This window comes from Takifugu rubripes, chromosome 12 (genome assembly GCF_901000725.2).
Source record: "Takifugu rubripes chromosome 12, fTakRub1.2, whole genome shotgun sequence".
In the NCBI taxonomy this organism is placed as follows: domain Eukaryota; kingdom Metazoa; phylum Chordata; class Actinopteri; order Tetraodontiformes; family Tetraodontidae; genus Takifugu; species Takifugu rubripes.
In genome coordinates this window covers 7,944,077-7,968,649 of record NC_042296.1, presented here as the reverse complement: position 1 = coordinate 7,968,649, position 24,573 = coordinate 7,944,077, and the positions used below count along the sequence as shown (strand labels likewise).

The 24,573-nt window shown below is 44.5% G+C and overlaps 5 protein-coding genes across 8 annotated transcripts; 4 read left to right on the top strand and 1 right to left on the bottom strand.

Moving 5' to 3' along the window:
• The first annotated feature begins 2,199 nt into the window (after positions 1–2,199).
• LOC101067752 (H-2 class I histocompatibility antigen, Q9 alpha chain-like) lies at positions 2,200–9,698 on the top strand. Of its 2 annotated transcripts, none has more exons than XM_029844614.1 (8): positions 2,200–2,349; positions 3,235–3,501; positions 6,910–7,188; positions 8,086–8,397; positions 8,633–8,737; positions 8,883–8,897; positions 9,012–9,085; positions 9,215–9,698. In XM_029844614.1, the coding sequence occupies exons 1-7, from the start codon at positions 2,289–2,291 to the stop codon at positions 9,059–9,061; spliced, it is 1,089 nt and encodes a 362-aa protein (XP_029700474.1). In that variant the 5' UTR covers positions 2,200–2,288; the 3' UTR covers positions 9,062–9,085; positions 9,215–9,698. The 2 variants fall into 2 exon arrangements, with proteins under 2 accessions (XP_029700474.1, XP_029700473.1); XM_029844613.1 differs by having other exon boundaries at positions 2,201–2,349; positions 8,877–8,897.
• An 869-nt stretch (positions 9,699–10,567) lies between these two features.
• Positions 10,568–13,881, bottom strand: LOC115251835 (proteasome subunit beta type-8-like). The gene is given in 5 exon segments (XM_029845504.1): positions 10,568–10,763; positions 11,113–11,317; positions 12,057–12,157; positions 12,160–12,185; positions 13,874–13,881. Coding segments are annotated over 5 exon segments (429 nt in total). The 3' UTR covers positions 10,568–10,674.
• Positions 13,882–14,557: 676 nt separating this feature from the next.
• Positions 14,558–17,339, top strand: LOC115251638 (uncharacterized). 3 transcript variants are annotated; one of them, XM_029844617.1, is made up of 7 exons: positions 14,558–14,989; positions 15,088–15,415; positions 15,499–15,644; positions 15,785–15,848; positions 16,246–16,440; positions 16,654–16,863; positions 16,952–17,339. In XM_029844617.1, the coding sequence occupies exons 1-5, from the start codon at positions 14,742–14,744 to the stop codon at positions 16,291–16,293; spliced, it is 834 nt and encodes a 277-aa protein (XP_029700477.1). In that variant the 5' UTR covers positions 14,558–14,741; the 3' UTR covers positions 16,294–16,440; positions 16,654–16,863; positions 16,952–17,339. The 3 variants fall into 3 exon arrangements, with proteins under 3 accessions (XP_029700477.1, XP_029700476.1, XP_029700475.1); XM_029844616.1 differs by having other exon boundaries at positions 14,562–14,989; positions 15,940–16,440; XM_029844615.1 differs by lacking the exons at positions 14,558–14,989; positions 15,088–15,415; positions 15,499–15,644; positions 15,785–15,848 and having other exon boundaries at positions 15,859–16,440.
• A 4,533-nt stretch (positions 17,340–21,872) lies between these two features.
• Positions 21,873–23,372, top strand: LOC115251834 (major histocompatibility complex class I-related gene protein-like). The gene is made up of 3 exons (XM_029845503.1): positions 21,873–21,897; positions 22,518–22,820; positions 22,933–23,372. Exons 1-3 carry the CDS (start codon positions 21,873–21,875, stop codon positions 23,358–23,360), a joined length of 756 nt encoding a protein of 251 aa, XP_029701363.1. The 3' UTR covers positions 23,361–23,372.
• Positions 23,373–23,410: 38 nt separating this feature from the next.
• LOC115251833 (T-cell surface glycoprotein CD1c-like) lies at positions 23,411–24,024 on the top strand (the record flags this gene model as incomplete). Its single annotated transcript, XM_029845502.1, has 2 exons — positions 23,411–23,780; positions 23,960–24,024. Coding segments are annotated over exons 1-2 (420 nt in total), but the record flags the coding sequence as incomplete, so codon positions are not given.
• Between the last annotated feature and the right edge of the window lie 549 nt (positions 24,025–24,573).

Below are 24,573 nucleotides of genomic sequence, written 5' to 3'. Positions count from 1 at the left end.
TACATATGCTCACATGCTTATTATCACTCACATGCAGGAACTGCCCGTCTGAAGACAGTGTGACCCGCTGCTTGCGTAAGAGAGCCATCGTTGGGATTGAGATTCTGATTGATATTCGGTCCCCTCGAGGTAGCGAGAGACAGATGTACCCGCTGTTGGAACGTTCCGTTCCAATTTCTATATGTTCAGTTCTGCTTTTGTCTGCGAACACTCCACCCTAATGTGATACCAACATGTTTGTCTGTTAGTATAAATAAACCCTGTTGGACAGCACCTCTGTAGCTCATACGGCAGACGTGTGGTTACCCTCACACAAGTAAAACAAGAGTCTCCGTCTCATTCCTCTGAAGGCAACGGCACAGGGAGAAAACTAACCCTTTTCTCCCTAACAAGAAGACACCACTGACCCACGTTGACCACAAACCGACCAGACGCTGGTGATCGGGAGGCGGCGGCTTTTGAAGAGTGGAGATCGGTGACCAGCTGCAGGTGTGACGGTCACCTGAGAACCCAGGTGGATCCGCCACGCCCCCTAGTGAGAAAACCAGGAACACAAACAGGCACCAACACACAGGCCATGACAATTATCTCTGGTCAGATTTCAAGTTAATTTATTTCTGTTGAACCACAGTTTTAGTCTGATCATTAATTTAATATGTAATAAATGAGTTTAACTGCTGGCTAAACTGAGTTCCATCCAGTCTTCCTTTGTGTTTTATATCATTTGATCAAAGGTGTCGATGACCCTGTGATTGAGTGTGTGTCCACCAGTTTGTCCTTCAGGACTTCATGGACTGGTGTGAAGGATCTTTGTTAGATAGAAATGTGTCCAAACCCAAAGAAATGCTCACTAACTTTTATTCATTAACCAGACAAAGTGGTTGAAAATACAAAATCTTGGTGGATTTATTCTGTAATAAATCACTTTGATGTCAACAAGACACCAGCAACACACGAGCTTTTAGATATTGAGACGTTTTAGTAACAAATCTTTATATGGATTCTATTTCTTAATGCTTTTATTATCATCACTTGATTTGTTATTTTGTTTTTCCATTCACTGGCTGTAAAATTGTCCCACTGAATTAATAAAATGACCTTGTGAATTTGCAACAATGTAAAAGAATTCAGCTGGAAAAAAACCTCTTCAAACAGAAAAATAAACAAGCTGTTACGAGCGGTTGTATCAGGACCCGAAAGCAGGCAGGACACAGTGGCGTATCGTTCCGAGAAGCTTTATTAAAGTTTATAGAACGTTGTGCAACTCAAAAAGGCGTGGAGACCACGACTCGGTTCTTAATCAAAACAGGGAATGTAAACTTACGACAAAAATCCCGAGCGGGGTCGAAAGCAGTCCATGAAGGATAAAGACAAAACAATAATCCGATAAACGGGTTCAAAAGTTATCCACGAAGGAAAAAGTCTCACGAAAGTCCAGGAGGGTATAGCCGGGGTATTCCGAAACAGACCAAATACGCCAACGCTGGACAACCGTGAGAACAGTCCATAAATAGGTGGCTTGATTATGATAGTCTGCAGGTGCACCAGTCCCCGGCACCACCTGCGGCTGAGGCATGGCTCCACCACGCCCCCTGCAGGAGAAACCCTGCAAAAGAGTTCCCAGAAACTGGGAACCTGACACAAGCTGCAGTTTAAAGTTTGTTGGTTCCTAATTTGGCCCTGTGATCCCTGAATAATTATCAAAGGGAAAATCTCAGTTCAGAGAGTGAAGACTTATTTTAATAAAGTGTGTGTTCACCCAGAACTCTGAATCCCAGTAAACTCCAGATGTTTGAGGGAACATGAAGACCTCCGCTGCAGCTTTCCAACAGTTTTCAGACTTTCGCCAGACTGAAACTCGGAGGTCAAATGTTGAAAGAGTCAAAAGTTTTAGGAAACTGTGTGAGAACGTTGACTGTAGTGATCAGACACTAGAGAGAGCCCTTCACCCGGTAATGAGCGTGTTAGTTCCGGAGGTGACGTCATGGTGGGGGCAGCTCTCGCACACCGGCTTAAAGGAGTGAATTATTGATGGATTTAAACATTAGATCAACAATGACAGACGTTTGCAGCCACACAAACTTCAGATCTTTAAGTTTGCTCTAACTGGAGAGCCCCCCCACATGGTCCTAAGTGACGTCGGGGCCATCTCAGAATTCCTATTGGCTCCTGATCACGTGAACACGGTTTATTTCTCCTTTCTCTCCGCTTTTCCTCCTCATTTTCTTCTCGGACCGTCGAGGCGGAATCATCCACTTTGTATCTGACCACAAAAACTGTCTTTCATCATGAAATCACTCAACTTTCTGCTTCTTCTGGCACTACTGAGTCTGCCCGACTCTTCAGCAGGTCAGTTCTGATCATTTTAAATGTGGAAACGCTGAATTCAGTCAGGTCACTTTCATTTCAGGCTAAATTTCCGGAAGGTTTCCATTTGCTTGGCGATCATTCTCACACTTGGGCTCATCTATCAGACACGACTGAGAGGAATCTAGTTCATATCAGGAGGGTTTAAACTTTAATCATTAATAAATGTGATGAAGAAAAGCAGAATCTCAACCACTGTGGAGTTGATCCCAGTCTGAGAATAAAGCTTCAACAGCAGCTCCTCATGAGGAGAATCTTCACTTGTGATGATGGAAATGCTGCAGTTGATCCAACATGTGAGGGAGAAAAATCAGCTTTAATCAGAACAGAAGTGATCCTGATGAAGCTGAAGACAGGATCCCAAATCAGTGTTGGGATGTTTAACATGTTGCCATTAATCTTTCCACAAGAAATACTTTATATTTGCCTCCAAATAAATGAACTTATGAAACAAACCTCAATAAAATTACAGTGATTTTAGGGAGATTTTGAAGTGTTTCAGGTTTAACTGGAAACAGCTCAAGTTGTCATTAATCACTCGTTTAAATAGTGACTAACTTATTAACCTGAATAAGTTAGGAAAGAAAAATAAACAGGTTTATTTTAAAGAAAATAAAAGGGTTTCTTTTCTGGTCTCAGATTATTTTTTAGTTAATTTTTTAAAATGTGCTGATAAAAATTTTAAGCCAATGATGAATTTAAAATCAAAATAACTTTAAAAACTTGAAACTAATGAAAGTGTAAATAAATGAATAATTAGTCTTTTTCTATATTTAATTTTGTTTTCTGATTGTGTGTTATTAATATTAAACTCTTGTTGAGTCGTTTCTGACAGTAAAGTTGTGATATTTGATATTTTTCTCTCAGTGACTCACACTCTGAAGTATTTCAACACTGCATCTTCTGGAGTTCCAAACTTCCCAGAGTTTGTGGTTGTTGGGATGGTTGATGATCTTCAGATTGATCACTATGACAGCAACACCAGGAGATCTCAGCCCAAACAGGAGTGGATGAAGGAATTTACAGCAGATGATCCTCAGTACTGGAACAGAGAGAGTTACATTGCTTTTCGTGCCCAGCAGACCTACAAAGGCAACATTGAAATTGCAAAGCAGCGCTTCAACCAAACTGGAGGTGAGTTGACTTTTCTTTACTCCTGATAAACTATTGTTGGCGTCCGGTTGTGTGTTTTGGTGATCAGGTGATCACACACACTCTTCATCTGGGAGTGTTTCACTCACCTTGATCCAACAGTGTGATGACGCCTCCTCTGGGCTCAGACACACTCCGACTCAGCAGAACGCTGAAACTGGACCGGACCTGCCTCACTCACACTGTTTCTGACCATCCCATAATACCCCAGAGACGTTGGTCAGAGCGTCAGCGGCAGGTTAGCCAGTAGAGGTCACATGACCTGCAGAAACTAGAGGATTCAGCACATCACACGTTTGTTTGTAGCGGCTGAGCTGAGCTGAAGTGGACCACAGTGAGTCTGTGCATCATCCATTCATCTGGGAACACCCACAAACACTCACTGGCTCATTTCACCACTTCATCCTTTCATTAATGAATGATTGTCATGAACGCCACATTTAGTTCTGATGATCTCACCAAAAACAGGAAAATGAACCCACCAACACATGAAGATACACAGAACATTTGCTCCTGGAACCAGAGGCTGGGCCTGTTTTTCATATTTCCAGCCAACGGCTCCACTTAGTGACACCAACAAAACCCTTTTGAGAACTTTGTGACTTCCTGTCTACATCTGCTCAGGGAGCAGCAACAAATCTGGTGACTCTTTCTGCTGTTGGTGGAGACAAACATCAACGTATGAAGCGGAATTAGAGCCGGAGCCGTTATCATTTTCTCCCTCTGACACATTTCTCTTTTAGTCCATTTAGATGACAAATGTAGTCCAGTTAAAGTCTTCTATAAACAGTTCCGTGTGTTTGGGTTGGTGTTCCTGTGTTCCTGTCACTTGTTTTAGGCTTCATAATGGAGCAGAAGTTTAGAAACATGACAAGAAGCTTAAAAAGCAACATAACCAGGAACACTTCCAGAGAGCCTCTTTTGGGTCATTTTGCTGCTCTCCAGGCTGGATACAGGAGGAGGTCGGCCGTAGGGCCAGCAGGTCCAGCCCACATAGCAGGAATCTTCTTGATTTAGAGTCATATTCTAGCATGAGACTCAGCAGGACAAATGTGATTTAGCTGTATTTATAGAAAGGATTTACCTTATTTTCGCGACAATAAGGCACAGGCATGGTAAAACATACCGCTACGCTAACTTAAAACATGCATGCTAGCGTGTATTTAGCAATGCACTCACGTACATCATATTCTGTATCTGAAATGAATCCCAAATGGCTTTTGCGAATGTTGAAAAGCATTTACAGATTTTGGAACTCAGTGCACACATAAGGCGCACGCATGAACATCACATGTTAAGACACCTTGTCCACTTTAGAGAAAATTTAAGACTTTTAATTGCGTCTTATGGTCGCAAAAATACAGTAAGTCGGTAAGTTCAAAACAGGATCAACAGATTAAACGTTTATTTGCAGTTGAAAACATATTTAAGGTGTTTTGCTGACTTTTGGTGTCTCCCACAGCAACATTGCTCCTCTCACGTTCCAACAACCTGTAAATATAATTGGGCGGATTGTGAGACGACGTCATTGAGCATCTTCTAGCGACTTGTTGGACAGAAAATAGAGACCTTTTGTATTGATGAGTCGGCAACAAAACCAGCTAAGACAGAGTCCCATCAAGTCAAATCAATGTTCTTCCACATCTTTATTATCAATATTTCTACAACTGAACAATAGTATCTGACTTTTTGAGTGAGACATTGATGGATTTATTAATGCTAACGTCCAGATTGATCTTCAATACAGGCAAATAGAGGTGGAATCAGGGTCGCTCACTGGTCAGAATGAACTTCAAGAGGAATAATGTCAGCATGTGCAGTCAAAAAGAAGAAGAGAGTGGAATAAAGAGGCTCCCGGGAGTTCTATCCCCTCAGGAGGAAACCAGCAGGTTAACAGCATATTCTGAATGACAGCAACTAAACCTGCAGCTGGGAAAAAGGCTTCAAAAGACTTTAGAGTCATAATAATGAACTGACTTGTATATCTGCCAATAACTGACTCCTCTTTCATGGTTAGTGAGGAAGGTTCTAAAGACAGAAGCAACAACAGGAGCCTGCATGTAGAAACAACCAGTTCAGAACAAAGAGGTTCACATATATTAGAGAGCTTAAACACAGCAGGACTCAAAGAATCAGACCCTTTTTAAAAATCACTTCATCTGAAACGGCATCATTACAACTACAAGGAAGTCCAAGAATTTCCACATCTAGAGGTTCTACCGACTAAAATAACCCCCTAAAAAGGTTCAGGATGGAAAAGCCGACGGGTCCACAGACGCTGTTTCCAGCTCTGATTCCAGTCGTCCCAAAAGCTCTAATGACTCTGAGCCTCATTAGCTCTAATAACAACATGAGAAGCAGAACGATGAACAGCAGAGCAGCACAAATCTCCCCATCATCAGCTGGATTCTTGAGCTGAAACAGAAGAAGAAAGGAAAGGTTGTGTGTGCTGATGGTTTGTGACTAAAGTGGCGCCATGGCGACGCCTCCATATCAGCTGGAGTAGGAAGGAATTAGACAAACATCAGGATATAATATCAACCAGGGCAAAAACCTGCTGCAACAGCTTCAACAACTTGATAAAAATGTGTCAAATATCTCATGATGAGTTTATTAAATCCCAGCTGCACAAAGAAAAGGAGCTTCCATTAAAGATCAGAGCAACGATGTTGGAGGATTTTCTGATGGAAAGATGAATCAAATCCATCCAATCCTCAGGCTGATACAGTTTCCATGTTCCTCCCAGACTGTTGCCATCAACAAACTCCCTTTGTCTGGTGTGACGCTCTAATAACGCTGCCAGATGGAACTAAAATGGCTGCCCAGCCCTCCTGATCTGGGAGGTTGAACCCTCCAACATGGAGCTGCTTCAGATCAAAGCTCAGTTTTCCTACCAGGAGAAAAGAATTAAAACACGGACGAGGAATCATCAACACTCACAACGAGCAATTACAGCCTGATCAGCAACGAGGGACCAGCAACTTTGGATTCTGAGTCAGATTTAAGAACTTTCTGATTTTAGATTGTATTGGTCCATTTTTCCAGAATAAAGATCAAAGAACCGTCTCAGAATCATGAAAGCAAAACTGAGAGAAGAATCAAGTTTATTAGGAAAGAAAAGCTGGAATAAAGACGTGAGTGAAGGAAACGGGAAGCAGATTCCAGGTTTACAAGGGTGACACGGTTCAGTCAGGATCAATGAGGACTGTCCAGGTGAGGACAGTGTCCATCAGACCAGAGACAGCTGTTGGGAGCATCAGTGAGTCTCTGGGGGACGGTGAGACGGTCTCACCTGTTGACAGGTGGGTGAGCTGTGACGTCTCTGCTTTACTCACCTCTGTCTCTGTCTCTGTCCCTGTCCCTGTCTCTGTCCCTGTCTCTGTCTCTCAGGTGTCCACATCTATCAGAGGATGTTCGGCTGTGAGTGGGACGATGAGACTGGAGAGAGGAATGGATTTGATCAGTTTGGTTTTGATGGAGAAGATTTTGTCTCATTTAAACTGAAGGAAGAAATCTGGGTCGCTGCCAAACGAGAGGCTGTGAAAACCAAACAGAAGTGGGATCAGAATGAAGCTGGGATAGAACAACTGAAGTCCTACTACACCCAGATTTGCATCGAGTGGCTGCAGAAGTATGTGAACTATGGGAAGAGCTCACTGATGAGAACAGGTAGAGTCACATGACCTGTGGCAGCATGACATCACACACCTGCAGGACACCTGTGTCATCCCCCCAGCCCCCCCCCTCCTCCCAAACTGTCTCTCTTCCCCTCACCTTTCCTTCTCCCCCACTTTCTTCCTCTCCCCCTCTCCACCCGCTCTCTCCCCCCTCTGTTCCTCCCACCCTGTTTCTTTCTCACTCACTCACACACCTCCCCCCACCCCCACTCTCTCCCCTCTCTCTCTCTCTTCCCTTCCCCCTCTCCCCCTCCACCCCCACACATCTCTTCCTCCCTCCGTCTCTGTCACTCTACCTTCTTTCCACCTGTTCCCTCCACCTACTGCCCCCTTCCCACCTCCCCCCTCTTCATCCCACCCTGTTTCCTCTCCCCCCCATTTCCTCCCCACTCTTTCCCCACCCTGTCGCTCTGTCTCACCCACCTGCCCCCCCTTCCTCCTACCCTGTCTCCCCCTCTCCAACCGCTCCCCCCTCTCTCCCCTCCCTCTCTCTTCCCCTCACCTTCCCCCTCTCCCCCATGTCCCCCCTCTTCCTTCCTCCCCCACACTCTTACTTCTCTTCACCTCCATTCCTACTGCCCCCCCCCTCCCCTCTCTTTCTACCACCATTTCTCCCCATCGCCCCCCTCTGGTCTTCCCACCCTGTCGACATCTCTCCCCCCACCCCCTCTCTCCCCCTCTCCCACACTTCTCTTCACCTGTTTTCCTACTGCCTCTCCCCATCGGCCCCCTCTGGTCCCCCCACCCTGTCTCTGTCTCTCCCCCACCTGCCCCCCCTCCTCCTACCCTGTCTCCCCCTCTCCACCCACCCCACCCCCCCTCCTCCTACCCTGTCTCCCCATCACCCCCCTCTGGTCCTCCCTCTCATCCTCTCTCTGTCCCCCCCCAGAGCTGCCGTCAGTGTCTCTGCTCCAGAAGACCCCCTCCTCTCCTGTCAGCTGCCACGCTACAGGCTTCTACCCCGACAGAGCCACAATGTCCTGGAGGAAAGGTGAAGAGGAGCTCCATGAGGACGTGGACCACGGAGAGATGCTCCTCAACCCTGACGGAACCTTCCAGATGAGTGTTGACCTGAAAGTGTCCTCAGTCCCACCTGAAGACTGGAGCAGCTACAAGTGTGTGTTTCAGCTGTCTGGAGCGAAGGAAATCACCACAACACTGGACAAAAACCAGATCAGGACCAACTGGGGGAAGTCTGGTGGTGAGAAGCACACTCTGATTTTACTGTCTGAGGAATATTTCTTCTTTTCTTTAGTCAACAGGATCTAATTACAGGACATGAGCAGGAATAGCAAATGTTCAAACAAGCAAACGTCCAAAGATGTCAGCTCTCCTCACACTTAAATAATTCAGACAGATGAACAGATTTGGAGATGATCTTCTTTAGTCTTTGTCATCTGTGCTGGTTTTGATGGTTTTGCTTGTTTCCTCTCCAGCAGAGGATCCCAGTAACACGGCCGTCATCGCTGCTGTTGCAGTTGCTGTTCTGGCTCTCGTTCTCGTCGCCGTCGTTGGTTTCCTCCTTTACAGGAAGAAGAAAGGTGAGAGATGGAGATGGAAGCAGAGCTTTAATCCTTCACTCTGCTTTTGCTTTAGTCTAAATGACAAAAGAAGAAGAAAATGTTGATAAAATCTCTGTCAAAGATCTAAAGCAGCAAAGCTAATCGACTTTCTTCTCAGTTGCAGGCAAATGTACCAAACGTGAGTAAAAGTTGAATCACATTTGGATTTTCTCTGGTGTTTGCTGAACTTCTCTTGCAGTAATTGTGTGTAACTGTGGTTTCTGCTCTAAGAATCTTTGTTCTGACCTTACAGCTGAAGGTCACTCTGAGGTCAAGGAGCCACTGAAGTCAACTCCAAACTAAAGGAGAACCGTCAGCATGAAGAGGGTGAGTGGCTTCATGTTAGAGCAGCTTTATACTTGTTTTTGATTCATTGAGCTGCTCCTCTGGTGAAACTGGATCAACAATGAATATTCTGGTTTAGTGTGTTTGATTATTTGGTCTTTTTCTTTTCAGGATGCTCTGGAACGAGGAGTGTTCTCCTGGAATAAATGCAACAGCTTATTAACCATTAGACACTTTAGACGTTGTAATTATCAGATCTTTGCTGTTATTCAGTATAAAACTGTGGTGTTTGCGCTGATTTTTAGTTTTCATTTAAAATCAACTGATTTTAAACAGAAAGAACCAGAAATCATCGCTCTTGTCATCATTTGGGTTTAAACATGAGCGTGACCTTTAATAATGGGGGTGTTGGGTCTTTATTTAGCTTTTAGCCAATCAATAATGTATCTCTGGATGATGTGTTCACATTAACTGTTGTGTAAACTCATAATTTAAGGGCAGATTTAAAGGGTTTGTTTAAAAGATGATTTCCTGATTGTGTTGTAGAGATGAAAGTTGAAGCTGGAAACAAATTTAAGATTTTTGCAGGAGTTTTCTGCTGCTTTAGATTTAGATTAATGCTGATTTTTGCTTTTCAATAAAATCCCCAACCCTGTTTTGGTGTGTTTTTTGATTCCTTTCAGGTTGTGATGCTCCTGATCTGTCAAGTTTTATTTTAGTTTAATTTAGCCTTTAAACAGTGAAGATGCTCCTCATCTAGACAGTCTGGTTCATGTTTTATGGTCCAAATCAGAAGGTCTCTGTCATTAAATCAGATGTGTAAAAATAAGTTTGTAAAAAGACCAACTGAAATTGTTCCTAATTAAACTAAAGACCAGAAAGACTTTGTGTAAATGAGCTGTTATTGTAGGTACATTGTTATAATCCATCTATAATCTCTCTCTGGAGTCCAAGGTTGATCCTTCTCTTCTCTATCAGCTGTTTCTCTCCAACATTGTTGGTTCTTTTCAGCAGAGTTCTGAGACTGGTCCCATAATGAGACTGAAATAAGCTGTGCTACATTTCAACAGCAGCTAATTTGGTTTTTGTCTCATTAAAATATTTATATTGAAACATTTGCAGATATTTTAGTGAAACAATGAAAAAGTTGTGATGGAATTATTAAAATAAAGTCGGATTCTAAACATGATGCAGATTTTTAGACTTTTCATCTATTTCACTGATGCTCAAAGTGTCATATCATCATGTATTAGATTGTTAAACTAACATTCACACCCAGTTATTACTGGTTGCCTGTTACACTCCTGTTTCTACCTCAACTCCACCTCACATGGGTTCAACATCTGAACTTCAGCAGAACACCAAAGTGTGAACGACGTCATATATAGAATATATCAGCATAAAGCATCAACATCTGTACGTTTTACTGGGCCACATTTGAGCAGGACGTGTCTTCACAATTTAGCCACCCTAAAGACACTTCTAACAATTATGTTCTTTTATTTATTTAATAGAAAAAAAAGATTTTAACAAATTACCTTTTTATTTTAGGATTTATTCAAAGCTTCGCCACAATTCTGGTACATTTGAGAGAAAATGTATCAAACAGGCTGCATGAGAGCAACAGTCGCTCAGAACGTCTCCTTTTTGTAGAGGTGGATCAACTGTGACACGTCGTCCTGGCAGACTTTGATCCAGCCGTCCTCCATCATGTGGTACACTGGAAACACACACACACACACACACACACACACACACACACACACACACACACACACACACACACACACACACACACACAACCTCTATTCAGTTCACTCCAGATTTACTCACATATTTGTCAAAAAGGGTTCTAATCCCTATTGAACATGTCCTGTTCCATCCAGAACCAGACTGGTTTTATCAGTCTGGATGTTTCTTCTGCATTCAGATATTAAATTATGAATTAAGACTTTTAACAGAGTCACATTCAAGTTTTCAATGTAAAATGAGTTTTGAATCCAGATACAAGCTGTAAAAGGCAGAAATGATTATTCCAGAATAGGAGGCTTGTTTCTGGGAGAACTCACTATTGACCACTCCTCCAGAGTACGCGTCCCTGTGTGTGGCGTAGACGATGCCCCGACGGCCCAGATCGTACGCCTCCTCCACTGTCATGTCCTCTCGGAGGCCGCTGTCCACCACGGCGTAGGCATAACTGTTCCCAGAGCCAGTGGAGAACATCTGCCCGGAGAACCGATTCCCATTCTGATCAACATAGTAAAGACCAGGGCCCTGCAGAGAGATGTTGTTATGATGCGTTTGTTTTTCCTCTTCTTCACGTTCAAGCTTCATTATGTTGAAGCCTGATGTCGTCAGAGTGTTTTTATCTGTTCCTCTCATGTTTTCTCTGATTTCTTGGTTTTCTAACGGTCATGTTTTTAGTTTTTTCCATTAACTGTGGTAATATTGGTAAGGGGTGACCTCATTATGTGTTTAAGGTCACTTTTTGTTCATCCTTCATCCTTTAAAGAGGAAACCAACTCGGTGAGGAGGTTATTTCATGCTGAAGGTCAGAGGTCACTCCAGTTTCCTGACTTAATGAACGGAGTTTCTCCAGCAAATACTCTAATCAAAAATGAATTCAGAATGACCTTCACCACCCACGAACGCCCCACAGTGTTATGATGACCTGCCCCCCCTCTGTGCACTGGTTGGATTTGAGCAATAAACCAGTTCTGCTGAGGTTTGGGACAGGCATTTAAATTTCCTGGACCCTCTTCGAGGTATAGTGCTGGTTTCCAGTAGGGGAACTGGTCTTGGGGGATCTTACTGTGACTGGGGTAAAGTGGGTAGAGACTGGGACACATCCAGGGAACAAGAGACAGTGGCTGGTAATGGTTGCTTTTTTTTCACGAAGACTAGAGAGGGAGTTGGGTTAGTTAGGGGCTCTGTATAGTTAACCAGGACTAGGGGAAGCTCCATTCTGCTATGACTGGTATTGTTTTATCTTTACACACACATGCATACACACCTGTTTGTCCCATCCACAAATCATGCTTCCCACAGAGAGTCCCATTCCTCTGTATCCCAGCATCATGTTTGCCAGCAGTTTTGAGGCTGCAGCCACAGAGATCGATGGTTGTTCCTCAGCCGGTAAAGCCTTCACAAAGACATGATTGATTGTAGGAGCCTAAGTACCGTTTCAGTTCATTAATAAGTTGTTAGTTCATTTATTTGACTCAGGTGTGCGTGGAGGATTTTACGTTTAAAATTGCGTATATGCCTTAATTGAGATTTCCAGTCATTTACATACAAAAGACTGTCTCGCGCAGCCTGGGGCAGTTGTCATGGAGGGGAGCCACGCAGTTTCTCGCTCGCTAGTTAGCTAAGTTTTTTGCCTTTTTGGATTTCAAGCCATCCGAATTTGTTTGTTTTTTTTTGTTTTTTATGTCATGCTGGATCTTTTGTATCATGTCCATGTTTTTGGAGTAAAACCTGAGAACCGGGAAATCGTTTGGAGTGTTTTTGTGGACGAGAGGAGAGGAGAGCGTCGGGCTCGTGGCTTCAACCATTAGGAACCTACATTTAGTCGAGAAACTCGCTCTTCGTGGAGTTTTGGAGTGTGGAGCTGTCTAACTGGAAACGGAGGATAAAAGAAGGAAAAGTCTCGGAGACCTTTGGAGGAGGAAAGTGACGAGCTGCGTGAGGGAGCTCGTCAGCCTGGCGTCGGAGGTTAATTGATCCAAGTCTGCTCGTTGAGATCCGTGAGTGAACCAGGAAGGATCGTTGTTCGGCTGAATAACGAGGTGAAACTCCGTGGTGATTCAGCGTTTTTATTAAAGTGGAAATAATAACTGTTCATGGAGGAAAAGGACAGTGGAAAAGGATAATAAAAATGACTGAGAAGGGTATGGAAGATCAGAAGTCTAGAAATATCCAGGCTCGCAAGCGCAAGCTCTCACAGCTAATTAGCTTAAGAAAGCTAATTAAACAGCTAATGGAGGATGATGTGAACGTGGACACTGTAAAGAATAAGCTTCGTGTTGACTTCAGTGGCTTGCAGATGGAGTTTTTGGAGATAAACTCTTGCCTGCAGAAATTTACGGAAGAGGAATTTGTGGATGATCAAACTAGCTGGTTTGATCCAATAAATAAATCTATGGACATGTTTTTCTGGAAATGTGAGGAGTGGATGAAAGAGGGTTTGAGGCGTGCTGAGCATGCTGAAGAATGTGACAAAGGTATAACACCCACAGACAGATCGACAAAAGTGACCACTAGAAGTAAAGCTACATCACAAAGTGGAAGCTCAGCTTCATCAGCATCTTCAATCAGCTTGAAGGCAGAAATGGAGCGAGCATCATTAAGAGCAAAGGCTGCAGCTTTACAAAAAACACTGGCCATGGAAGAGGCAGAATGGCATGCAGAGAAAAGGCAGCGAGAAGAAGCGTTTGAAGCCCAACAAAAGAGGATTGAAGCTTCAATAAAGGCTAAAAAGGAAATGCATGCCATGCAAACTGCGCTGGCCGAGTCCGACGCTAAAATGGAGGTGCTGCAAAATGATGAGGCTGCAGCAGAAGAAAGTGGCACAGTTAAAGCTGGTGAAAAGGATGAAGAAACGCACACATGGCCCACCAGTCAACCTGCCGTTCAGCTGTCACCAAGACCCACATCAAAGTCGCACCAAATGCTCCAGCAGCAACTTCTCAACCGGTTACATCTGCACCAAAACCTGAGCGTATAGACCCACAGGGAGCAGTGCTCGAAGGACTTTGCCGAGCTATTTCCCAGCAAGCCAGCGTTACGGAATATCTGGTGAAGAGTCCTAAAGCTTTGCTACTTCCAGACCTCGCCATTCCAACATTTAAAGGGGAGCCACTGGAATATAAATCTTTCATTAGAGCCGTTGAACATGGGATTGAAGGCCGCACAAGCGATGATCGTGATCGTCTTGAATTTTTGTGGACAACCACATGACGTGGTTAAGAGCTGCATGCACATGGAGTCTACAGCAGGTGAAGAGAATTATTTTATCTTGTTAGCATTATTTATCTTATTAGCATGCGTTATACTATATGTTTTTGTTTTCTGTTACAGTTAGTTTAGAAGTTAGGAATACTATATAATCTTTAGTAGGAATACACACGAGCAAGTCAGTTGACCCTTCTTTGACATGAATACTGCTTAGACAGTTGGAGCCAGGCAGACAGGAAATGGTAGACCCCCATCGTAAAATATGACAGCATAATTTACTGGTGATTGATAAGTTTCTGAACAGGAATAAGACCTCTGACCTGGCCATCTGAGAAGACAATGGAGAAGGACTGCAGCAACACCAAATGAGGCAGGAAGAAGAAGATGAAGTCACCCAAGAAGAAGGACTGGATTGGACTGAATTAGCATCAATAATTACATATGTCTTTCTATATAAACTGGGCCAAGGGATAGTTAGGTTGTCAGGCTTCATGCCCTGACAATTGACTTGTTGTTGCTAGGGTTATGAACTGGCCCGGAGCTCTGTAATATTTGTATCTTGAATTGATTCTGTTTGCTAAATACATTTTGAAATTGACATTTGTTTACTTGAAGTTTTCATTTAAAGAGCACGCGGATTGGCAGTGACACACGAGAGGTATTGCAATCCAACACATCATCTCTGGTGTACCACCAGGCTCCAACCCCTTGCCGTTTCTTCGCACAGTCTCTGCTGCTGTGGATGCCGTACAGGCTATGGAAGGTACGGCTGCTCTGCTTAAAGCCAGCATGTAATGGGCATCCACTGGCCAGCGGTGGTCTTCACAGGAGAGTGCGCCAGGTCCTTGATGTCGACCGCTATTACAACTTGGTCACAGAGACCCTGATATGCACCAAGTGCAGAACTAGCCAGTTGTCATGGAGTCAGGCAATTCTCCAGCAGCTGGACCTGGAACACCGTTCAGAGTTTAGGGTCATCCTGACACGCAGGTACACGACACAAATACATACATATGCACTCACTACACATATTTACACATCAAAATGTAGTTTGGAGAAAGAGAGAATAATTTTTTTCCTTTTTAAAGATATGCCTGTGACGTCAGAGTGATCCGTCAGCTGCGTGAGCGTGGCCTAGGGAACAGTCCATCAAGGATTATTCTCCAGCTAAAGGAGAACCACAGCGAGGAGTGGCTCCAGCGGGTTGCTCGGTACACAGCACAGTGTGCAGCTTTCATGGATGCCTCTAGACTGCTGCAACCACATTTCCAGGAGCCCCCAGTATCAGCGGTGTTACCAAGCTATAAGTGGCTCCTTGTTGTGTACAGTCAAGATATCCTGAACAGGCTGGAGGATATTAAGGCTAAGATAACTTCAGTCTATGGATGCATTTTAAAAATGGACTCTACTAAGACGGTTAGAATTTGAATAGCTCTCATCTTCCAAATAATATACACTCAATCTTTACATAAATGTTCTGACGGTTTTTGAATTTTCAGATCACCAAGAAGCTCAGTGGAACTGCCAAGGGCACTGCCCGGTGGCTGACTTCTGTGGGGAACGAAATGGGTCAGGTACTCATTAGTGTCCTAACAGCCAGTGAGGGTCCAGCATTGGATCTTATGGCTGCAGGCCTGATGGACAGGTAATAATGACAATACTGATGAACTATTAGCTATTTAAAAGAACGAGTTCTAAAATGCTTAACAGAATTGCAAAAAATGAAAGTGACATTATGGATGGATTCAGAATAAAAAACTAAATGCACCAACATGACTTCCTCAGGTACCAGAGCGCAGGTATGGATCCTCCTGTTGCACTTTATGTGGACAACGGCTGCTGTAAAGAGGTGGGCGAGACCAAGAGCAAGGCCAAATTTGGGCGGTGGCCAAATTTGATTGTCCGTCTAGACATTTGGCATTTCATGCGTCGTTTGGCAGTGGGATGTACTACTGATGCACATCAGCTGTACCCCACCTTCATGGCACGCATGTCAGCCTGCATATTTGAGTGGGATGCAACAGATGTGGCGGAGCTCAGAAGGGCCAAGAGGGCACAACTGTTGCAGGAGGGCTGGCCCGCTCTCTCTGACCAGGAGTTGGACAAACACATCACACAAGACGAGCTTGCGCTGCACTGCAGGAGACGGACCCGTGGAGAGGAGACATCCATCCAACTCCTTGATCAGCTTCTTACGGAGCTCATGACTGGCAAGGGGAATGATGCACTGGGTGTTCCGCTTCTAGACACTGTTAGGATGCAGCACATCTGGCGCATCCAAAGGCGGCATGTGAGGTGCATCCAGGACCCTCCTGGCTTGGCTTTATACACGGAGACTGGGAGCACTAGAAAGGGAGGAGTGGTATTAAAAACATTCCGCTGTGCCAGGGGTTCCACGTCTCTGGAATCGTTTCACTGCCATTTGAATCGATTCATTCCAGGTTTGTGCTAAATGTTCATGATCACTCTTTATAATGAGAATTCAGGCCAGGGGATTTAATGGTGTTTTGCTTTTAAAGTTGTTGGCCTATGAGCCACAGTGATTTGGGGTTCTGACTATTACCTTATAAATAGTGTTCTCTGTGTGTAACTCTTCGCTTTTTCTCATTTATCAGGAATCTCTTACACTTTACTTCCTTTACTTGTTTCTCAAGGGAACAGTGCGAACCTGCTGAACTACCAAATCTACCTTTTGGAAGGACTCAGTCGCTGGAATCAAGACCGGGCCGCTGCTGCTGTCACATCTGAACCTTCAACTTTGCGCACGTACGCAGGGGAGTTGGTTCATTGTGTGAACAGCAACTACGAGAAGGTGTTTGGCAGGAAACTTATTCCAGGGTTTTCACCACCTGCAAAATACACAGGTAGTGTCAAAAGTGCCTGTGTGCATTGTTTTTATTTGAGTTTGGGATGGTTCTGTTATTCAAAATTTCCCAATTTAATATTTGTCAGGAGAACTCATTGGGGTGCAGTACTTGCTGAGGCAGAATAATGAACCTCTACAAGACATGCACCCCAATTCTGAGGAGACATCCCAGTTGATGGAGGACTTAGATGTTGAGGAGCCAAAAGATCCAGATGAGGGATTTGAGGATTTTTTGGGAAGTGAAGCAACAATTGTGGATCTGATGGTTTCTAATCCCATCAAAGAAATCTACCCTCCTCCAGCTGTTCTTTGTCCTTCAGCAGTGCCTCCTCCACCTTCAGCAGTGCCTCCTCCACCTTCAGCAGTGCTGGGTTTTTGCCTGCTTACGGGTCCTGTAAAAACCCAAACCTTATCAGATTAAACTTAAAACCTTCCATTTCCATTTATTATCCTAGACATAATTACCATATTTAGGAGGCCGTCTAATCATTAGGTTAACATCTTAGTTATGCTGCTATAGGCTGAGGCTGCCGGGGTCCAGAAACATAATCACCTGACAGGCCTCTGTCACCCTGCTGGGTCATGGCTTCCTCTCCTCTCCTCCTCTCCCCTCCTCTCCTCTCCTCTCCTCTCCTCCACACCTAGTAGATCAGTGATGTTATTTCTTGTGTAGTTTTTCTGTGAGCCAGTCTCGGGGGTTCGGCGGGGCCTCCGCCACGGAGGGGAAGACACACCCGACTCATCGTGTCAGTTGGTGATGACGCCCCGCTTGGCCGTCACTGGCTGCAGATGATCACGTTACATTGCTTGGCCGATCAGTGCTGCAGGGAATCTGGTGCTCAGTAGTCAACGTGTGACTGACGTGGTACTACGTCGTCTGATTTCGTCCTTAATATTTTAATCCATACTAACTATGTAGTGGTCAGACGAATACGTACAACATGGATTCACATGTATCACGGAACGTGATGGGAGTCAGCGTCCCATCTGCATGATTTGCAATGTTGAGCAACTCTGGTCTCGCACCGGCAAAACTACAGGAGCATTTCCTGAAGCTGCAGATGGGGAATACAAGAACACAACGCCTGCTGAATTCAAGGTGAAGAGAGCCAGATTCGATGAAAAGGCCACTCTGCCTTCTTTTGGATTTGTACCCACTGACAAACCGATCCTCACAGCATCGTACGAAGTTGCTTCCCTGATCACAAAGCAGGTTAAGCCACACACCACCGGTGAAACACTCATAAAACCAGCTGTGTTAAAGATGGCGAATCCGATACTCGGAACAGCGGCCGAAGGTAAATTATCCCAAATTCCTCTTTCAAATGACACCATCAGCGACAGAATAGAGGACACGAGTAAAGACATCTTGGCTCAATTCAGCCTTCAACTCGATGAGACCACAGACGTTTCTAATCTAAGCTAGCTTGCTGTTTTTGTGCGCTATATAAAAGACGACATGACAAAAGAAGATATTTTATTTTATAAGCCTCTTACAACAACAACTAAGGCAGCCGATGTGAAGAAGCTTGTGGATAACTTCTCCAGAGATGACAATCTTTTATGGGATGTGGTTTCTGCAGTTTGTACGGACGGAGCTCCAGTCATGCTGGGAAGAGTCTGGTTTTGGTGCGTCAGTGAGGGTCGATGCACCGCACATCATTGTCACGCATTGTATTCTGCGCAGGTGTAACAGGGCCTTTGTGTCATAATATGTTATGGGGCGTTTAATTACACAAAATATGGTCCATACAGAATTTCCGGTGTCCTGCATTTCTTCTTCTGTGGTGTCCCCTATAAAAGTGATAGTGATCCTTCCGCCTCTCCCCTTTTGCAATATACTCTTGTGGGAGAGGCGGGTGTCTCATTTTCCATCACATCAATTCGGATTAGTTACGTTTGGTTCTCTGTTCATACATTTATGTATTCTAATTGATTGTTTGATGTGTTTGTTTATTCATGTTATAAATACAATGAACATACCAGCACTTAAATATGAAGTTTAAACAGTTTCGACCGTTAGCTTACTTGCCATGACGAGTTTCGCTAATGTACGTCTTCCCGCCTTGTGTGTGTCTAGGAACTGAAGCGGGCTGCTAACTGTTTATTCGTATTTTTATTTGTTGCTGTCAGAATAAAAAGATAATCCTGGACACGAGAGTCTCATTAAAACACAACGCGGAGTTCCACCAGTTACACAGGCATGCGCTGGCAACAAAAACCTCGCCTCCAAAACTGGCAGAAGTGTTAAAAACTGTAGTGGAAGGTGCGAACTATGTGTGAAATAGTGCTGCGAGGCTCCGCATCTTCAGTGAGCTGTGTAAAGAAACGGGCTGTGAATCTGAGGTCCTGCTGCACCGTCCTAATGTTGGGCGGTTGTCCCGGGGACAGGTGCTGCACCCTGTTTTTGCCATGCGTGTGGAATTAGCCCTGTTTTTGCAAGAACACCAGCTTTGTCGTGCAGATTGCTTCAAAGATTCTGAGTTCATTCTCATTTTAGCAATTTCCACGCACTGAGATGAGCTTGCAACGTCTCTGGGCGGACACTCCCCTACAGGAGCGTCATCTCCAGCACGGGTGAGACAGCGTCCACGTTTGCTGTTGGGACAGCAGGTGTCGATGATGAATACCTCGACGGAATCATTGAAATTCAGCAGGTTCAACAGCAACTCTTCAGAACAAGAACGCTCTCAACGTTTTGGTGTCAACAAAGGGAAAAGGATCCAGTTATTGCTAATAAAGCCCTGGAATCTTTTATAGCATTTGTTACAACATGTCTTTGCGAGCAATCCTTTTGGAGGATGCTGGACGTAAAAACGAAGAAAAGACTTTGCTGTGAAAATGACACGAGAGCGGCGCTTGCCAAGGTGAAGCCACGCGTATCTGAACTGGTCTCCAAGGCAACAGCAGAAGTCACACTGGTTTGCAGTCGTGCAGATTGTTGTGAGTTCAAGCACTGTGGGTTTGTTCTTTGAACAAGGTGAAAATAAACATTTACATTAAGAAGGTTTGGTGAATGTGCATATGGAACTGGTGGGGTTCGGTACCTCCAACAAGGTTCAGGACCACTGATCTACACGTATCGCCGCCTTCACAGCTGCATGCTGACCTCCTGACCTCCGACCCCACTGACCCACTCAATTCTAACTGCAGTTTATTATCATTAATATAATTCATGTATTTCCCTGATCTCTACCTATTCTCTCCTCTACCTGTCCTCCCCCCTCTCCTCTCCTCTCCTCTCTCTCTATCCAGCCCCCCCATCAGCAGGAGGGTCCCCCTACATGAGCCTGGTCCTGCTCAAGGTTTCTTCCTATTAAAGGGGAGTTTTTCCCTGCCACTGTTGCTTGTTGGGGGTCAGGCCATCAGATTCTGTAAAGCGCCTAGAAACAATTCTGATTATAACAGACGTGATATAAAAAAAGATTGATTGATTGATTTGGGTTTAAACATGAGCGTGACCTTTAATAATGGGGGTGTTGGGTCTTTATTCAGCTTTTAGCCAATCAATAATGTATCTCTGGATGATGTGTTCACATTAACTGTTGTGTAAACTCATAATTTAAGGGCACATTTAAAGGGTTTGTTTAAAAGATGTTAAATATATAATATTACTTGACGGGACGGAACACGAGGAGACACCACTGACCCACGTTGACCACAAACCGACCAGACGCTGGTGATCGGGAGGCGGCGGCTTTTGAAGAGTGGAGATCGGTGACCAGCTGCAGGTGTGACGGTCACCTGAGAACCCAGGTGGATCCGCCACGCCCCCTAGTGAGAAAACCAGGAACACAAACAGGCACCAACACACAATTATCTCTGTTTGGTCAGATTTCAAGTTAATTTATTTCTGTTAATTTAATATGTAATAAATGAGTTTAACTGCTGGCTAAACTGAGTTCCATCCAGTCTTCCTTTGGGTTTTATTAGTTTTATATCATTTGATCAAAGGTGTCGATGACCCTGTGATTGTGAGTGTGTGTCCACCAGTTTGTCCTTCAGGACTTCATGGACTGGTGTGAAGGATCTTTGTTAGAAATGTGTCCAAACCCAAAGAAATGATCACTAACTTTTATTCATTAACCAGACAAAGTGGTTGAAAATACAAAATCTTGGTGGATTTATTCTGTAATAAATCACTTTGATGTCAACAAGACACCAGCAACACACGAGCTTTTAGATATTGAGACGTTTTTTAGTAACAAATCTTTATATGGATTCTATTTCTTAATGCTTTTATTATCATCACTTGATTATTGTTATTTTGTTTTTCATTTACTGGCTGTAAAATTGTCCCACTGAATTAATAAAATGACCTTGTGAATTTGCAACTATGTAAAAGAATTCTGCTGGAAAAAAAACTCTTCAAACAGAAAAATAAACAAGCTGCAGTTTAAAGTTCGTTGGTTCCTAATTTGGACCTGTGATCCCTGAATAATTATCAAAGGGAAAATCTCAGTTCAGAGAGTGAAGACTTATTTTAATAAAGTGTGTGTTCACCCAGAACTCTGAATCCCAGTAAACTCCAGATGTTTGAGGGAACATGAAGACCTCCGCTGCAGCTTTCCAACAGTTTTCAGATTTTCGCCAGACTGAAACTCGGAGGTCAAAAGTTGAAAGAGTCAAAAGTTTTAGGAAATTGTGTGAGAACGTTGAGTGTAGTGATCAGACACTAGAGAGAGCCCTTCACCCGGTAATGAGCGCGTTAGTTCCGGAGGTGACGTCATGGTGGGGCAGCTCTCGCACACCGGCTTAAAGGAGTGAATTATTGATGGATTTAAACATTAGATCAACAATGACAGACTGTTGCAGCAACACACACTTTAGATCTTTAAGTTTGCTCTAACTGGAGACCCCCCCCCCCCCCACCTTCACCCTCCAGCTCTCACTAAAACGAGTGGCTTTCACTTTCACTTTGGCCCCGTTCAGACACAACTCACAGGAATCTGTTAGGTTTAGGTTTTTTCCAGGAAATCCCTCGACTTTCTGCTTCTTCTGGCACTAATGAGTCTGCCCGACTCTTCAGCAGGTCAGTTCTGATCATTTTAAATGTGGAAATGCTGAATTCAGTCAGGTAACTTTCATTTCAGGCTAAATTGCAGCTTTCATAAACATATTTCACTCTTATAGTTAGATTACTTTCTTTTATTCTGAATAAAAACAACAAAGACTCGGAAATGAACCAAGGTTTCCATTTGCTTGGCGATCATTCACACACTTGGGGTCATCTATCAGACGCAACTCAGAGGAATCTGTTAGGTTTAGGTTTTTTCCAGGACCTGATAGCAGGCAAAACGCAGTGGTAAAAGTAAAAAAAGTCTTTATTCAAAGATTAATTTGGCAGTCCTTCTGGACCGCAGGGAAGCACTCGTCCAGTCCTCCGGGGCGCACAGAGAGCTCCAGCGGGGAGCCAACACGGGAGTCAGGTCCTGCGAGTTCTGCACTCCAGCAGGGCGACGTGGAGACCTCGAACGAGCAGGAAAAAGCGTCTCAACGAGAGTCAGGGTGAGGCGAGGACAGCGCGGTGGCAGAAAGTAGGCCTTGCCCTGGGGAACAACAGCAGTCATGGGACAATTATATGCACTTTAAAAGATCCTCCTCACAGGTTCCAGCCCATTTATTGGAGTTCCTACAGTCTGCAGTCTTAAGGCTCCTCTAAAAGATCTCCCGTTTGTCTCCTAGTGCAACCGTCCCTCACCATTTACTACTCCCTGTCCTCTGGACTCCCAAACATCCCTGAGTTTTTTGCAAGTGTGGAGGTCAGTGGACTTGAGGCTGGATACTGCGACACCACGAAAAAGAAAGTAGAGCCAAAGACAAACTGGGCAAAGACGTTCCTGGACCATCACCAAGAACAGCTGGACTGGTACACTGCAGAGTGTGTGGAGCGTTTTCCAGCCTACATGAAGTACTGGATGTACAATGTGAAGGAGATCTACAATCAGACTGGAGGTGAGACCATGATCCACTTTTTCTTCCATGCAGAACTCATTGTGCACTCAAGAAAGGAGGTGAATTAGCATAGCATGCTCCAGATTTACTGACCTCTGCGTTCTCCCAGCAGGTGTCCATGTTATACAGAAGCTTGATCATTGTGAATTGGACAGTGAGACAGGAGAAATCTCTGCTTTCTCAAAATTTGGTTATGACGGAGAAGACCTGTTGGAACTGGACCTGAAGACGCTGCACTGGACGGCTCTGACACCAAAGGCTCTCGCTGTAAAACCCAGATGGGATTCTGATGAACATAGAACACTCAGGATTAGTCTGTACATCACCAAGGTTTTTCCAGAAAGGATGAAGCAATATTCTGCCATTATGAAGGAGCACCTGGAGAGAACAGGTAGAGACACGATAACCTTCTGTAAGAACTCAGCAGGACCAGGTGACAGGATGATGTCACTGACTGCCTGCATTAATATGTCCAACATGCAGGAAAACGTGACTCTTCTCAGTTTTACCGACCCAGTTAGCTTCTTCAGGTGTTTTTGATCAGGTTTAAACAGTTGCAGCATTTGAAGCCTTAAATTGGGGCGAAGGTTGACTTTGTCCTGCTGATGAACCACCATGAGACAAATGATGGGTTCCTCTCTGTCCCCCCAGAGCTGCCGTCAGTGTCTCTGCTCCAGAAGACCCCCTCCTCTCCTGTCAGCTGCCACGCTACAGGCTTCTACCCCGACAGAGCCACACTGTCCTGGAGGAAAGGTGAAGAGGAGCTCCATGAGGACGTGGACCACGGAGAGATGCTCCTCAACCCTGACGGAACCTTCCAGATGAGTGTTGACCTGAACGTGTCCTCAGTCCCACCTGAAGACTGGAGCAGCTACAAGTGTGTGTTTCAGCTGTCTGGAGGGAAGGAAATCACCACAACACTGGACAAAAACCAGATCAGGACCAACTGGGGGGAGACTGGTGAGCCTCTGAAGGTCCAGTAAAGATCATGTCCAAAGAAGCTTCCTTTTCAGTTCTGAAGTACATGTTCGGCTCAATCCCTGTCTCTAACCTACACTCGGATCATAGCGCTGGGATTCTTCATTTAAATGAACATAACCTCACATGTTGAGCAGTAAAAGTTCAGTGTTGTGTTCCAGTCTCATCCTCAAACCATCCTGGTGCTGCTGTTATCATAGTGATCCTGGTGGTTCTGCTGCTGCTGGTGGGCGTCGCCATTCGGTTCTGCATCAGGACAAGGAATAATCCTGGTGAGCAACTAAAACCCGCTGCGTTTATTGCTTTAAAAATAGGCCTTTTATTTCTCCAGCTTGGTTCCAGCTCTAATTTTAATGATGAAATGTTCCCACCAGCAGCCTTCTCAGGAGATCCCAGTCAACAAGCTGCTTCCCACATGCTGAATAACAACAATCACTTGTGAAGTCTTGGCAGCGACCTGTCAGTTAATCAAACATCTCTCTACAGCGTCCCCGTTGTGATCAGAAGACGACTCCATTTTGTGTTTCGTCTTTAAAGAGGTTGGATATTCTACAAAAGGCACATGACCAGTGGAGCTGCCAGCAGAACCGACAGTTGAGGATGATCCTGATGATACTGTGCCAGGATAGAGGCAGAACCACTCCGGTGTGACCAGGTTCTCAGCATTCCTGCAACCATTTCCTTTCCACGGGACTTCCTCATTGTGTGGTAAAACAACTCTCAACGTGAAACACAGCCAACTGGTACAGAAGGATTTTTCACACTTTCAAACTTT